Here is a 16801-nt window from a genome sequence, read left to right as displayed (position 1 = left end):
AGCAAAACGAGGATAATGGAATGCAGTCAAATTAAATCGGGTGATGCTGAGGAAATTAGATTAGGAAATGAGACACTTAAAGTAGTAAAGGAGTTTTGCTATTTAGGAAGTAAAATAACTGATGATGTTCGAAGTAGAGAGGATATAAAATGTAGACTGGCAATGGCAAAGAAAGCGTTTCTGAAGAAGAGAAATTTGTTAACATCGAATATAGATTTATGTATCAGGAAGTCGTTTCTGAAAATATTTGTTTGGAGTGCAGCCATGTATGGAAGTGAAACATGGACGATATCTAGTTTGGACAGGAAGAGAATAGAAGCTTTCGAAATGTGGTGCTACAGAAGAATACTGAAGATAAGCTGGATAGATCACGTAACTAATGAGAAGGTATTGAATAGGATTGGGGAGAAGAGAAGTTTGTGGCACAACTTGACTAGAAGAAGGGATCGGTTGGTAGGACATGTTTTGAGGCATCAAGGGATCACAAATTTAGCATTGGAGGGCAGTCTGGAGGGTAAAAATCGTCGAGGGAGACCGAGAGATGAGTACACTAAGCAGATTTAGAAGGATGTAGGTTGCAGTAGGTACTGGGAGATGAAGCAGCTTGCACAGGATAGAGTAGCATGGAGAGCTGCATCAAACCAGTCTCAGGACTGAAGACAACAACAACAACACACAAACAATGAAGTAGAACAATACTTATCTTTTCTTTCTTGCGATCTGCATGGCGAGGCGATACAGCGGGTTTGTTCTCCAAGCCCTGCTTCCACCAAGCTAGTTTATGAGCCAGCACTCCATACACAGCTGCCAACTGCTCCATCCACTAGTTTGCTGCTGCAGCGTGGTGCCTGTCGATCTTCAGCTGTTGGCACATAGTCTGCTACTGCGGACTGTCAGTTGTTCTCACTGCCTTGTACAATTCACTAGTAACTTAGCACATGAGTTCTTTGCTGCTGCATTCCAACTACCATTCATTAACACACTTGTATATTGTCCCACAATAGTCCGTTTATCACTCGCATGTGAATACTTTATGAGTGTATTTAAAAGCTGCTTTTTTTTTAGAAAGTTCCTACGCACGTGAACTTCACTATTGTTTTTATCGGCAACCGATGCACCAACTGCAGCATGGCGGGGTTTTACTCTGCTGTACAGGTTGCATATTAGAAATCACCTACCTCAGAATGGCATCTGCTCGATGTCCCTCCACTCAGCAATGTAGATACTTACAAGATGATGTAAAAGCATAGTTGATAAAAAACACCATCTAATATCTACAATTACTGAGGCCACACAATTCTATTAATGAAATAAAGTTCTGTAGAAAAACTGCCATTAAAAAATTTATTGGGAAGTAAGAAAATAGATTTCCTTTTGGAAAATAATGTCCAAAATTTCCACACCAAAGGTTCATTTTGTCCATATAGCCAAAGAAACAGTACTATTAAACTAGTGGTTATTACCTTCCGGTTCACAACTCATACACACATTTCACTCACACAGCAGCCAGAAATCTGTCCAGATCCGACCGGAACTAAACAGCATTTTCACAGTCATTAATTTCACCACTAATTTGAGTTATTATGTTCAGTCCTTCTTGTGGATTTCTAAAAGAAAGAAATTGCTTGCTAAAAAATGCTCAGTAGTTGGATACTGAAACACGCCATGCGGATACTATTAAGGCCAAATTTTCACACATGAATATCATTCCAACAAAACAATTCCAAAACTTTCAAACTTGACAAAACTGTCTGTAACTACATCAGCGCTAATCGCGCCATTTATCAAACACAAGGAACTCAATATTCCTTCATTTTACACATAATTAGAAACATCACATTTAACATGTCCTTCCGCGACCGAAGCTGGCGAGCAACTCTCTTCTTGCAGCCTCACCCCAGTATAACTATCAGGTAATAAGCGGGAACCGTCTCAATTCTGATTGGCTGATAATATTACTAGCACCAAAGCTGGCCTGCACCAATCCTTATACACAGATGCATTTGCGTCATTCTGACATACAAATATTAATGTAGTGTTTAATAAACAGAAACTAAAAGACAATAATTCTGAAAATATTCTTTAGGTACAGATTTTACTACAGCTGACTTTCTGGTTGCTCTATTACAATAGCAATCACACCTAGACATACCTCATTAGCAAAGTGGGTAATTTTCCTATGAACATTTTCCTACGACAGGCTTGCATAACTCTTGCAGGTAATTTAATTCGGTATATAATGCAACATTAAAATTTGATGAATGTCCCACTTACACACTCTCATTCACTCACAAATACCCCCACTGTGATATTAGACACCAATAATAATTGTGTCTGATCTTTATATTACAAAAACAAAAAATAATTTTAATATGAATATCTCAGTTAATTAATTCTGCACACTGAGAGTTCTGCTTATGTTTTTAGATAATACCAAAAGATAAACTATTATATTTCCAAAGTGAAGTTCGTTCCCTAAGTGTTGGTTTTTGACTTTTTTTTAGCAATTTTTCTATCTCTGAAACTATGATAGTTATAAAGCTGAAACTTGGATACAATCTTCTCCTGAATGTCAAAGGTAGTGTACCGATTTTGAAAATGATTGAATAATATGTAATATCATTTATTTAGGTTCTTATAGATGGTGAATGTGCAGTTACTAAGAAGTGACATAGGAACTGTTCTCAAGCTGCTGTAGTAGCAGGTGCACATGACTCATTCGCTAAGACACAAGTGGTGGTTTCTTTCATAACCTCCAGCTCCAATACTGTGGGCTGTATAGCAACAAATGTTATTGCGCATTAACTCACGATGTTACAACTTGCATTAAGATTCACGCACTCCTTAGTAAGCAATGCCGTAACTGTTTTTGTGAACAAGTTCACTCGTATTAATTGTACTTCAGTAATAAAAACAGTAAGTAGGGAGCTCCCAAGCTGATATTACACTTTTTATCACACAATGTGCACCAAACTTAACATAAACTTTAACAGCAGTTGGTATATTGATAAATCAAGTAACTTATGCATTTTGAACAACTTACAATGTGGGAGGCCTTTAATCTTGACTTCTATTATAAGACTAACTGGACACATTTTTCTGAAGCAAATTAAAATCAGTAAACTTTGGTAACACTCTTTCATAAATTTGACTCACCTTATATGCCTTTTCAACAGTTAATGGAGCTGATATTTTTACCAGATATTGAATTTCGAATCTACCTTTGAAAACATTTACTTTAACTAACTTCAGCATAACTTGTTAACTGTTTGTCATCAGCACAATCATTGATAGCCAACATTTAAGGTAGTAATCTTTAAAACCACAAAAACTTTAAGCTGAAGCAATTTAATTACTAAGGAGGCTTTCATGAAAGCAACACTTACTTCCTCCCTCAACTTCAACAAAATCTGCAGTAATTTTAGGCAACTTTTTGCACTCAGTTTCAAGCAAAAGTAGCTAAATACTTCTTTTTGATTATCAGTTCTCATATTCAGGGCACTCAGAAATCATTGTTCAAAAGGAGAGGGTCCTAAGAAGTATCAGATAGGAAACAATTCAAGGTAGGTACATGAATTTAACATGAGTTAGCTTATATTTGCACATACTAAATGTGCTGATCCAACACTGTACAAAAGTTCTGACTTCTCCTCTCTGCTGAAGTGATTGCGCAAGGTTGGTGGCGAGTACATAACAACATGTGGACTTTCTGTTGCAAAGTGAAGTGCTCTGTTATTTTATTCTTGGGGATGATCATCAGCTTTTATGTACAGTATTTTTACCAGATATTGAATTTCGAGTCTACCTTTGAAAACATTTACTTTAACTAACTTCAGCATAACTTGTTAACTGTTTCTCATCAGCACAATCATTGATAGCCAACATTTAAGCTAGTAATCTTTAAAACCACAAAAACTTTAAACTGAAGCAATTCAATTACTAAGGAGGCTTTCATGAAAGCAACACTTACTTCCTCCCTCAACTTCAACAAAATCTGCAGTACTTTTAGGCAACTTTTTGCACTCAGTTTCAAGCAAAAATAGCTAAATACTTCTTTTTGATTATCAGTTCTCATATTCAGGGCACTCAGAAATCATTGTTCAAAAGGAGAGGGTCCTAAGAAGTATCAGATAGGAAACAATTCAAGGTAGGTACATGAATTTAACATGAGTTAGCTTATATTTGCACATACTAAATGTGCTGATCCAACACTGTACAAAAGTTCTGACTTCTCCTCTCTGCTGAAGTGATTGCGCAAGGTTGGTGGCGAGTACATAACAACAGGTGGACTTTCTGTTGCAAAGTGAAATGCTCTGTTATTTTCTTCTTGGGGATGATCATAAGCTTTATGTACAGAGCAATGTATTAGAGCCATACATCCACCTGAGGTTTTTCCATAATATCTACAAGCACTGAAAGCCTCACTCGGCACCTGCACAATGCACCTTCCAATTACTAGCTGCCGACTGAACAGTTGCTAGTCTCCGACTGTATTGTTCCACCTTTTCCCTTGCACCAACCACATTTTGCGCGTGCTAACTCACTTTAGTTTCAGAGGGGAAGCGCACCAAGTTTTTATTTATACAATTCAAAAGTCCTATGTGTGAATCGGCTTATACATAGTTCTATATTCATATCTTTTACAAAATCCTTTCATTTACACATATTAGTAAACCAACAAAAAATACATATAATCAAAATCATCCTCCTCCAAATGATGCAAAGTGTTCTAACGGTGAAGAGAAAACAAAGTGCATATCTTTCTACATCTTTACAGCATATCAAAGATTACATACTGAAGAAAACATACTTTACATAAAACATAATTAATCAGAAAAAAATATTTAGAATCTTAACTGTGGTGTTACAAGGTGTATGGGGAACTTGATGCTAATTTAACGTACTTTGTGATACCTTTGTGAGTACACCTGAAAACAGTTTCTCTAAGAAAAAACATAATTATAAGAAACCATCTAAAAAACCATGGCTTAACAAAGGGATACAAATATCTTATAAACAGAAAAGGGAAATATATCTTATAGCTATAAAGAATAATGCTACAGAAACAGTCAAACACTAAAAAAACTACTGCACTGTATTAAGAAAAGTTATTAAAAAGTCCAGAAGTATGTGCATTATATCTGAGATTAGCACCTCTGATTACAAAATTAAACAATTTGGAATATTGTTATAAGGGAAACAGGGCAACTGAGAGCACACAAAGACTGTATTTCTATCAAACTAAGTGAAAGTTTGTTAACATAAAGCAGCAACAGAAAATATTTTTAATAATCATTTTTTAAATGCTGTGTAGAAAGTAGGGTCCAGCTATTCATTAGAAAATGCAAGGCTGTATATGGAAGAGGTAATACCTACGCAATTTGATAAAGTTGAAATTCAACCCCTTTCTCCTATTGAAATTAGGAAAATAATAAATTCACTCAAAAGTAAAAGGTCACGTGGCATTCCTAACAGAGTACTAAAAGCTTGTTTCCTAAGTACGATTCTCAGCCTCATGTGTAGTAGCTCTCTGAAACAGGGCATTTTTCCAGATAGACTGAAATATGCTATTGTTAAACCACTGCATAGAAAAGGGGATAGGTCCAATAGCTTTTTCCAAAATTCTTGAGAAACTAAGCCTTCTTCTCCAGGAAATGCTACGTAAGCTTTCTCTTATCAAATATTAAATGCTCTGAGTAACCAAACATGACCCAGTGGGATATTTTATGACCTCTCAAAGGCTTTTGACTGCGTGATTCTTGAAATTCTTCTTGATAAGCGTAAGTATTGTGGTATGAGTGGCACAGTTCACATATGGTTAATTTCTATTTAAAAGGAAGAATGAATTTGCCAGAAGAAATTAGGGAAATCATGGAAAACCTAAATCAGGATGGCCAGACATGGGTTTGAACTGCTGTCCTTCTGAATTCGGGTCCAGTGTGCTAATCACTGTGCCACTCACTTGGTCTTAATATGTACACTCTATATTCATGAAGATGCAAAACTAGGTCTTTTTGCTGATGATATGAGTGTTATAATCACACCTAAAAAACAAAAATTAGCTGGGGTATTTGTAAATAATATGCTTCAGAAAATTATTAAATGGTTCTCTGCAAATGGACTCTCACTAAATTTTGAGAAAACACAGTATATAAAATTCTGTGCAGGAAATGGCATAACACCATTGATAAATATGGAGCCTGAAAAGAAGTCTGTTACTAAGGCAGAATATTCAAAATGTCTGGGTGTGTGCACTGATAAGAAATTGAATTGGAAGAAACACATCAATGATCTGCTGAAACGGTTTGGTTCAGCTACTTATTCTACTAGGGTTATTGTGAATTTTGGTGATAAACATGTCAGTAAATTAGCCTACTATGCCTCTTTTCATTCAATGCTTTCATATGGCATCATGTTTTGGATTAATTCATCATTAAGAGAAAAAGTATTCATTGCACAAAAGCGTGTAGTCAGCTGCAGCCCATCCAAGATCACATTGCAGACATTTATTTGAGGCACTCGGGATATTCACGGTACCTTTGGAATACATATATTCACTTGTGAAATTTATTATTAATAACCTACCCCAGTTCAAAAATAATAGCAATAATAGCTACAACACTAGAAATAAGGATGATTTCACTATTCAGAAAGGGGTGAATTATGCTGCCACAAAAATCTTTGTTCATTTACCAAATAGCTTTAAAAGTGTGACATATAGCCAATAAGCATTTAAAAACAAATTGAAAGAATTTCTGAATGGCAACTTCTTCTACTCAATAGATGAATTTTTAGATGTGAAGTAATAACTGAAAAATGGTGATAATAATAATCATGATGATGATAATAATTATGTCATGTAAAGAAAACTTATGGTATGTTAAACTAACATATCCCAAATCATTATGAAATGTTGTGTTCATGATATATGGAACAAATATTAATATAATGAGTAATCATCAGGCAGTTCTTCTTAAGCACTTTATAGAAAACATAAATCTGCATTGTTGGGTGTTGACTTGAACCCTACTCCTCCCTAATGTGCATCTAAAGTGTTAATCATCGCACCACCTCAATTTTTATTTGTGCTAACAGTGGTCAAATTTGTGTTCTGTAACATTATACTAGGGTAGCCTCAGTTAAAAAAGAAAATCTAACATGTAACAGAAACATAAATAAATGCCCACCCATTTTCCTGGAATATGCACCATCTTATAATATCTCAGTCCTGACTTGGTGTTGTGTGCTGTCCTTAGGTTAGTTAGGTTTAAGTAGTTCTAAGTTCTAGGGGACCATATATGTTAAGTCCCAAAGTGTTCAGAGCCATTTGAACCATTTATCTCAGTCCAGACTGAATCCTCAAATTAAATTGCCATGGTCTTATAATTTATGTGAATCTATTAACCAATTTATTCTGTTCATTAGTAATTTTCTATTATTCTAAAATATACTGAACAGAGAGACTAACTTAAAATATTAAGTGAAAATCTTTTTAATAGTACCCTTCTATTTTCAGTTTATTAGTTGATTGCTATCATTCTTGACATATTATGTTATGATTTAAACAGTCACCTTAGGTTTAATTCACTTATAAATATTATTGGAAAAAGAGAATCACAACTTAACAAAAATTTTGTCCAGGATCTTATAGTTTCTTTGTGCTATAGTTATTTTTGAGATAAATATATCATGTGACCTGTACATAATTCATACGTGAAGCAGTACTTTTTGCCTATAGGTTTTGCAGTACCTGGTCTCATCTGGAGCTGATCTCCAGGCTAGAAATTTAATGGATGAGACGGCACTGCACATTGCTTCTCGCTCTCAGTCCCTGGAAACTTTTAAATTTCTGCAGCAGTCAGGTATTCCAGTTGACTCTCAGGACCTCCAAGGAAAAACTGTTCTTCATCATGCTGCTGAACTTGGGGATGCCCAAATGGTGAAATATCTACTAGATCAGAAATGTCTCTCTGTTGACTGCAGAGACAAGTATGGTCAGACTCCATTAATGTTAACAGCAGAGTTTCCAAGAAGTGAGGTGTGTATGTTGATGATACTATTATTGCTGAAGATCACTTCTCATAGGGAATGAATAATATATATTAACAGCTGCTTTGTATCTGCTAACTTATGGTACTAACTACAGCAGGCTTCAGTGATTTTTTGTCATTTCCAAGGGCTGAGGCTTTAGATTTTCATATTAAGTTTCGGTGATGCAAGGTTCTGCATTTTCAACAAAGTGTTTGTTTCCCTGAAAAGTGAAGAAACAGCTAAGTAGGCACACTCTGTTAAAACATTAAGCAAGTGAAGTAATAACAATGACAATATATACACTCCTGGAAATCGAAATAAGAACACCGTGAATTCATTGTCCCAGGAAGGGGAAACTTTATTGACACATTCCTGGGGTCAGATACATCACATGATCACACTGACAGAACCACAGGCACATAGACACAGGCAACAGAGCATGCACAATGTCGGCACTAGTACAGTGTATATCCACCTTTCGCAGCAATGCAGGCTGCTATTCTCCCATGAAGACGATCGTAGAGATGCTGGATGTAGTCCTGTGGAACGGCTTGCCATGCCATTTCCATCTGGCACCTCAGTTGGATCAGCGTTCCTGCTGGACGTGCAGACCGCGTGAGATGACGCTTCATCCAGTCCCAAACATGCTCAATGGGGGACAGATCCGGAGATCTTGCTGGCCAGGGTAGTTGACTTACACCTTCTAGAGCATGTTGGGTGGCACGGGATACATGCGGACGTGCATTGTCCTGTTGGAACAGCAAGTTCCCTTGCCGTTCTAGGAATGGTAGAACGATATGTTCGATGACGGTTTGGATGTACCGTGCACTATTCAGTGTCCCCTCGACGATCACCAGAGGTGTACGGCCAGTGTAGGAGATCGCTCCCCACACCATGATGCCGGGTGTTGGCCCTGTGTGCCTCGGTCGTATGCAGTCCTGATTGTGGCGCTCACCTACACGGCGCCAAACACGCATACGACCATCATTGGCACCAAGGCAGAAGCGACTCTCATTGCTGAAGACGACACGTCTCCATTCGTCCCTCCATTCACACCTGTCGCGCCACCACTGGAGGCGGGCTGCACGATGTTGGGCCGTGAGCGGAAGACGGCCTAACGGTGTGCGGGACCGTAGCCCAGCTTCATGGAGATGGTTGCGAATGGTCCTCGCCGATACCCCAGGAGCAACAGTGTCCCTAATTTGGTGGGAAGTGGCGGTGCGGTCCCCTACGGCACTGCGTAGGATCCGACGGTCTTGGCGTGCATCCGTGCCTCGCTGCGGTCCGATCCCAGGTCGACGGGCACGTGCACCTTCCGCCGACCACTGGCGACAACATCGATGTACTGTGGAGACCTCATGCGCCACGTGTTGAGCAATTCGGCGGTACGTCCACCCGGCCTCCCGCATGCCCACTATACGCCCTCGCTCAAAGTCCATCAACTGCAAGTATGGTTCACGTCCACGCTGTCGCGGCATGCTACCAGTGTTAAAGACTGCGATGGAGCTCCGTATGCCACGGCAAACTGGCTGACACTGACGGTGGCGGTGCACAAATGCTGCGCAGCTAGCGCCATTTCACGGCCAACACCGCGGTTCCTGGTGTGTCCGCTGTGCCGTGTGTGTGATCATTGCTTGTACAGCCCTCTCGCAGTGTCCGGAGCAAGTATGGTGGGTCTGACACACCGGTGTCAATGTGTTCTTTTTTCCATTTCCAGGAGTGTATATTTACAACACATGTGTTAGAACTCTCTCATTGACACCACGGTTATACAGAAACTTGTGAGTTGAATAAGGTAACATGTATATACACACAGTATTGCTATGATAATATGATTGTGAATTGCATCTGTAACAAAGTAAATTACTCAAAACACTTAAAATATTGCTGCCTTGTGCAGTTACCATATTAAATGAATTGAAAACATTCATTGATTCACTATCCAATTTATAATAGCATATACTGCTTCTTATTTATGCTATTGCTATATCTTTATATCCTCCAGCAAATTTATTCAGTGGGCTTTGTTTAAATGATGGAAGAACTTATGAAAAAATTTGATGAATGTGAATGAATCATTTATATTGTGTATATTATAAGAAACTAGTGTGGATTTTTGATGCCATGTTTGATGCATGCATCAATGTTTTCCATTTTGTTTGATTTGAAGGTCTCTGTTAGTTTGTGCTTCCTATGAAGGGAAACATGGCTTGTTTGTTGTTTTATAAATGCACACATCAAAAAAAGTTTTCCATCACCTTGGTTCTGTGAGTTCCGGAACCTATACAGAAAATTGGAATGGATATCAACATAAACACCATTGCCAACCATTTTATTGCTCATGAAAACCACACATTGCATGTTCTACCACCATACAGCAAGACCTTCAGAGGTTGTGGTCCATGTTGCTATACACACTGGTACCTCTAATACCCAGTAGCATGTCTTCTTGCATTGATGCATGCCTGTATTCATCGTGGCATACTATCCACGAGTTCATCAAGGCATTGTTGGTCCAGATTGTCCCACTCCTCAATGGAAATTTGGCATAGATCCTTTAGAGTGGTTGGTGGGTCACGTCATTCCCAAACAGCCCTTTTCAATCCATCACAGGCATGTTCGATAGGGTTTATGTCTGGAGCACATGCTGGCAACCTAGTTGAGAGATGTCGTTATCCTGAAGGAAGTCATCCACAAGATGTGCATCATGGGGGCATGAATTGTTGTCCCTGAAGATGAATGCCTTGCCAATATGGTTGCATTATCAGTCGGAGGATGCCATTCACGTATTGTACAACAATTACGGCACCTTCCATGTGGTTAACGTCGGCCCAATGTAATGCCGCCCCAAATCAACAGGAAACCTCCACCTTGCTGCACTCGCTGGACAGTGTTCTAAGGCATTCAGCCTGACTGGGTTGCCTCCAAACACTTCTCCGACAATTGTCTGCTTGAAGACATATGCGACACTCATCGATGAGGAGAACGTGATGCCAGTCCTGAGTGGTCCATTCGGCATGTTGTTGGGCGCATCTTTACCATGCTGCTTGGAGTAATGGTTGCAAAGATGGCCCTTGCCATGGACATCAGCAGTGAACTTGCTCATCATGCAGCGTATTGTGCATAGTTTGAGTCATAACACGATTTCCTGTGGCTGCACTAAAAGCATTATTCAACGTGGTAGCATTGCTGTCAGGGTTCCTCTGAGCCATAATCTGTAGATAGCAGTCATCCAATGCAATAGTAGCCCTTGGGCGGCCTGAGCGAGCATGTCATTGACAGTTTCCGTCTCTCTGTATCCCCTCCATGCCCAAACAACACCGCTTTGGTTCACTCCGACACACTTGGACACTTTCCTTGTTGAGAGCCCTTTCTGGCACAAAGTAACAATGCAGACGTGATCAAACCAAGGCATCGACCGTATAGGCATGGTTGAACTACAGACAACATGAGCCATGTACCTCCTTCTTTGGGAAATGACTGGAACTGATCAGCTGTTGGACCCCCTCCATCTAATATGCGTAGTTGTTTACATCTTTGGGCGGGTTTAGTGACATCTCTGAGCAGTCAAAGGGACTGTATCTGTGATACAATATCCACAGTAAATGTCTGTCTTCAGGAGTTCTGGGAACCGGGGTGATGCAAAATGATTTTGATAACTGTATATGCTTCTCCATATAGATTATGTTTGAATATTTTCCCTGAAAGTTGCCCTTCCAATGAAGCAAGTGTTTTACACTTGTTTCGCAACAACAGTAGTCATCATATTATAAGGTGTTTTGTTGGGGGAGGAATGAGGGAACAGAGGAGAAAAGTTTATATGTTCATTAAAATGGAAATAAAATATCTTATTTGTATCAAAAGAAAAAAATTCCTCAAGGAGACAGTACTTACCTTCTAGAAGCTTAATTATAATTGCTATTGGTAAACACGGATGAAAGTAGAAAACAATTTTATACAGTTTGTACCTTCCGGAGAGAGCAACGAGGGATAAGTTGGTCCCTCAGACACCAGGTTGGAAGCAACCTTCCTTATGTGGTACGAAAGGAAGACAAGGATGAAGGGGAGGAGGGATTAGAGAGAGAAATCAGTCAAAAATATACAATGTACAATGAGGTGCTCTCTGCCACCTACACCCCAGAGATAACAGAAGTACAATACAGAGACTGGGAAACATGAAGATAAACACATAAAATATCACAAAAGTAAAGCTGAGTAACTATATGACAAAGTGAAACGATAATTAAGTGGACATCCTAGCTGCAAACAGGCGTTGATGTACTTCATTAGGGACATGCTGAAAATGTGTGCCCCGACAGGGACTCGAACCCGGGATCTCCTGCTTAATGGCAGATGCTCTATCCATCTGAGCCACTGAGGGCACAGAGGATAGCGCGACTGCAGGGACTTATCCCTTGCACACTCCCCGTGAGACCCACATTCCCAACATGTCCACACCACTACATTTGTAGTGCGCCTAAGAGATGTTTGCCCATCATACTCATTACTCATGGCACATTAATCTACCAAGTCCCGTACGAGTTCGGGCATAGTGTGTGCATTTGCACAAGATGGTCAATATCCGGGAAGCCATATTTTAACTATACATGACGATACAAGAACAGATACTATCGTCATGTATACAACAAAGTTCTGCAAAATACTATAACATTGTGTGTAGTCCTGATTATAATGATGTAGGATTGCTCCTCTGTTGCTTGTACAAATTCATCTTGTATGCTTTGAGCCTCCTGATGCAGGATACTCGGCACAGGTGAAATGATGAAAAGACAGGTGCGGTTGATGTGAATATATGAATAAAACTTTGCTTTCCAAATAAGTTTATCTAACATTTTTAATGTACACTTGAAATACATATTTTTAAACAATACTCTTGACACTTTTAATGCACACTTGAAATACATATTTTTAAACAATACTCTTATGACAGATCTTGTCATATGCCACCACTACCACTTATAAAAATGAACAGGAGAAGATACAGAAATTAATCAATTGAAGAGGGTATCTCTTCTCTTTTTTGTCTCAAAACATTATCTCTGCCACAAAGCAACTTGTTACTTTAACTTTGGCTTAGTGTATATATATAGCTTACGTGTCTAAAAGGAAAAGAACGAAGAAAGAAAAAATAATATGATCCATTATAATTGCCTCCCACTATGCCCTGACATCATACGGAGGTGCACAGTGTCTGAGCTTATTCTCATTGTTGAGGGTTGATAACCCTGGCCAGTATGGGCATAGCTTTTATTTTTGGCCTTTGGATTTATTATGTATGGTTACCAACGCATATGGGATGTCAGCTTCTTTTAACATACATACATACATAGGTTTTTTCTCCTTACAAAGTACTTGTTCTAACCGCATAGTACCATTGTTATCAGTTCAGTATATGCACAGTATTTAGCTTGTGAAGCATGCGGGCGCAGATCAGCATCCATTCCCGTCACAGTTCACGCCCCACATGTTCAATATGTGGTGAGAATTCCCATGTTGTACATTTACAGTAGCTATCCCTGCTCAAATTTGTGAAGCTCGTGTTCAGTGGCGTGATCCTTTGTGAAATCTTCGATGTGGTGACAACTGGCTTCCATATCAGCGGCCCGAGGAATTTATTTCACCTCATCACTCTCACTTATTCAGTAGGGACACCAGCCATACATCTGACATCCGTTGGCAAGGTAATTTCTTGCTGCTTTTACAGCGTTGTAAAACACAGAAAATTCATGTTACTCAAAGTATTGCCATCTTTAGTTTATCACGCACACATCCATGTATACAACACGCACACTTTTCATCCAGGTTTTGTATGTTTTTTGTACTTTGTTTCTGAGTGTCTTACATATAGTTGCATTACATAAAGATCCTGTAGTGTCCTTTCCACATACTACACATAAAAAAGAAAAAAAGAAAATACAGATAGAATTCCAAAATACACTTATCCTATTCATTTGCTGACATGCCGTTATCGTTGCTTATTATATACATTATAGTCTGTAACATATTCTCTTCACTTTTTACATATATTTCCATTGCTCATCATTTTGTTTTAGTACATTTTGTTAAATTACAATTTTGTTATATTATTCAATTCCAATTATATGAGTACACATATTACTCTCATTTGGTTATACATTCTTCATATAACATTCATACAATAATAGATTCAGTTTTCCTTTACGACATAAAATTGATGTACATTTCATTTCAATTTATGACTTCCTGTCAGAGTGTATTTATCAGCTCCAAAGAATTACAGAAGTAAAGAATACTTGCTACAACAGATACTATGTGCTGCTCAGGTAAGTATGGATGGCCTTGACTCTCTGGCAATCTCCAGGAATGATCTACTCACTGCAGGGTTAATGAAATTCCACAGAAAGGAATTTATATGCCCAGTTACACCTCCAGCGTGCATACAAGTACCAGGCAAAAAAATTCCCAGATTTCGCGGTTAAAAATACACTTTCTCCCGGGTGGATACAAGGTTTTTCTCTATTAATTGACAGTATATTTTCTCTCAGAACTGTATAACTCATCAATCCTTTGAATGGTTATGGTTTTATACATGGACATAGAATTTCGGATGTTTGATGTGTAGTAACATCAATGCTGCATATTTTCGTATTTCGAAAGTATAAATTCAAATTTCACCAAACACCGTATGTTATTTTCCAAAGCATTGAAATTGAGATTGCGATGTGTATTTGTAAGCCAGTCATAGCTCATGTCATGTGATCTCGCCAGCTGATGACAGCGAATATTCAGAGTTTCAGACACGTGGTGTAGTCAGCCAATAGCAACATCACTGTTAAGTAGCGCAAACACATGAACAGGAAAAGTTAATGGTTTAAATTAACACATATTATGGTGCTACAAGAAAAACAAAGCTTTCACATATAATATTGGACTCTATGGCCAATATGCTGCAAGAGAAGCTAAGCTTTCACATATAATGTTGGTCTTTTATGCACTTATTACATTTTAAGATATATCACACAAATGTGCCAGTAAATTTTTTAATAACGACATATAAGTGTGATCTCCTGGGCTATAAATTCTTCTAAATGGCTCATCATCAAAGAGCTGATTTTTAAATGAGTCCCAGATTCCCAGTGAAGTAGGCATAGACCTGATATTAAGCTTTTCAATGTGGTTTTGGGATGTAAATTTACTTGGGTACCAATACTTTGTTATCTCATGTCTGATTCTTTGTTATGGTATAATGCCTTACATGCTAGAAGATAAAAATGTACACCGAACAGTTGAAACTAGCCAATAGATTGAAATAAAACCCTTGCTTCAAATATACTGACTGTCTCAGAGGAAAAGATTAACAAAAGAAAATTTCTTCAGCAAACCGATAAAAATAACTCCATTGTTCTGCATGGCAATTAATGCTTGACTGTCAGAAAGGTGGAAATAAAATAAAATCTGAATTAATAACGTATTTTAGCCTTCTGTAATTGTGTGACTGTATTTTAATTCACCTGATAGCTCCCGGCCAAAGATATCAATTTTGTTTTCATTTTATGTGAGTGCAGTAGACAAAGACGAAACAGCAAAATCACTAAATCTAAACACAGGTCACATGGAGACTACCTGATTCCCTATTATAACTCAGACTGCTCTGCACATCAGACCCGTATCTACGATATTTCCGAACTGGGGCAATAGTAGATAGTTGCGTCCCTTGAGCGTTTGAGATCATCATCATCATCATCAGCCAATTCAGTCATTAAGTGATGTGGCTTCTTCGAGTCATGGATTCAGGTAGGCTTTCAGCAGTCTTCTCCAAGTGGGATGGTCTTGGGCAGTTCTCAGCCAGGTGTCACCAGTGATCTTCTTGATGTCTTTGTCCCATCTGTCTGGTGGTCTTCCTCTAGGCCTCCAGTGCTCTCTCGTCCATCTGTTGTCCTTTCTTCTTGGGATGTGGCCAGCCCACTGCCATTTCAAGGAATGTACTGTCTCTAAGATGTCATTAACCTTCATTACAGACCGGATGTCATCTGCCCTTTTCCTATCCTTTCTTTTAGAGCCCAGCATTGATCTCTCCATGGCTCTCTGTACTGTCCTAAGTTTCCCTTTTGTAAATGAGTTCAGTGTCCATGTCTAGCAGCTACACGTCATCACAGGAAGAATGAATCACAGGAAAAAGCAAGCATGACAATTATGCTTCTCACCTTCGAGTTATGTTGTGAGTGTTTGAGATAGGACATCAAAAGTTTAAAAAAATCGAATTTTCAAAAATATGTTCATTTTGTAGTGCACATCTTTCTGAAGAGTCTGATTCATAAAACAAACATGTCCGAGAAATTGTAAGACACGTTATTTGATCTTAAGTGTGCCGAAGTGCGGCGCCACACCTCATCACACAGCATTCTTCTATCGCACGTCCCTGTCTTTCGGTCTGTGGAATTGAAACGTGTATATTTTGTACTGGATGCCATCAAACTATATTCAGGACAGTGGAAATTAAAATGTCGTATGGTGCCTCTCCTGCTTCCAGTCGGCCAGTTTTTTTAAACTCTTCAGAAAATTTGCACTCTTTATTCCCTATTAGCCAGCAACTTGCTGCTTTGTGTGACATAAAATTAAGTATAGGATACATAACCAGTAAAGAGAAGAGACAAGTAAGACAGTACAAATTTCTTCAATCCTTAGCCCCTAGAATTTTTTTCTCTCTAATCTTGCTAAAGCTTTACCCATTGTGCTTTCCTTTTTGCGAAAGGATCTGTTACCTCATCAA

At 38.6% G+C, this 16801-nt stretch overlaps 1 protein-coding gene across 1 annotated transcript in view; it reads left to right on the top strand.

Moving 5' to 3' along the window:
* LOC126281065 (serine/threonine-protein phosphatase 6 regulatory ankyrin repeat subunit C-like) overlaps positions 1-16801 on the top strand; it is a 333306-nt gene that overhangs the window by 93358 nt on the left and 223147 nt on the right. Inside the window, exon 4 of the mRNA XM_049979813.1 lies at positions 7739-8038. Coding sequence (XP_049835770.1) covers positions 7739-8038 — 300 coding nt within the window. The remainder of the gene's footprint in view (positions 1-7738; positions 8039-16801) is intronic.

This window comes from Schistocerca gregaria, chromosome 1 (assembly GCF_023897955.1).
Source record: "Schistocerca gregaria isolate iqSchGreg1 chromosome 1, iqSchGreg1.2, whole genome shotgun sequence".
In the NCBI taxonomy this organism is placed as follows: Eukaryota; Metazoa; Arthropoda; class Insecta; order Orthoptera; family Acrididae; genus Schistocerca; species Schistocerca gregaria.
Note: the sequence above shows the minus strand (reverse complement) of the source record. Positions and strands in the feature narration are given on the sequence as shown.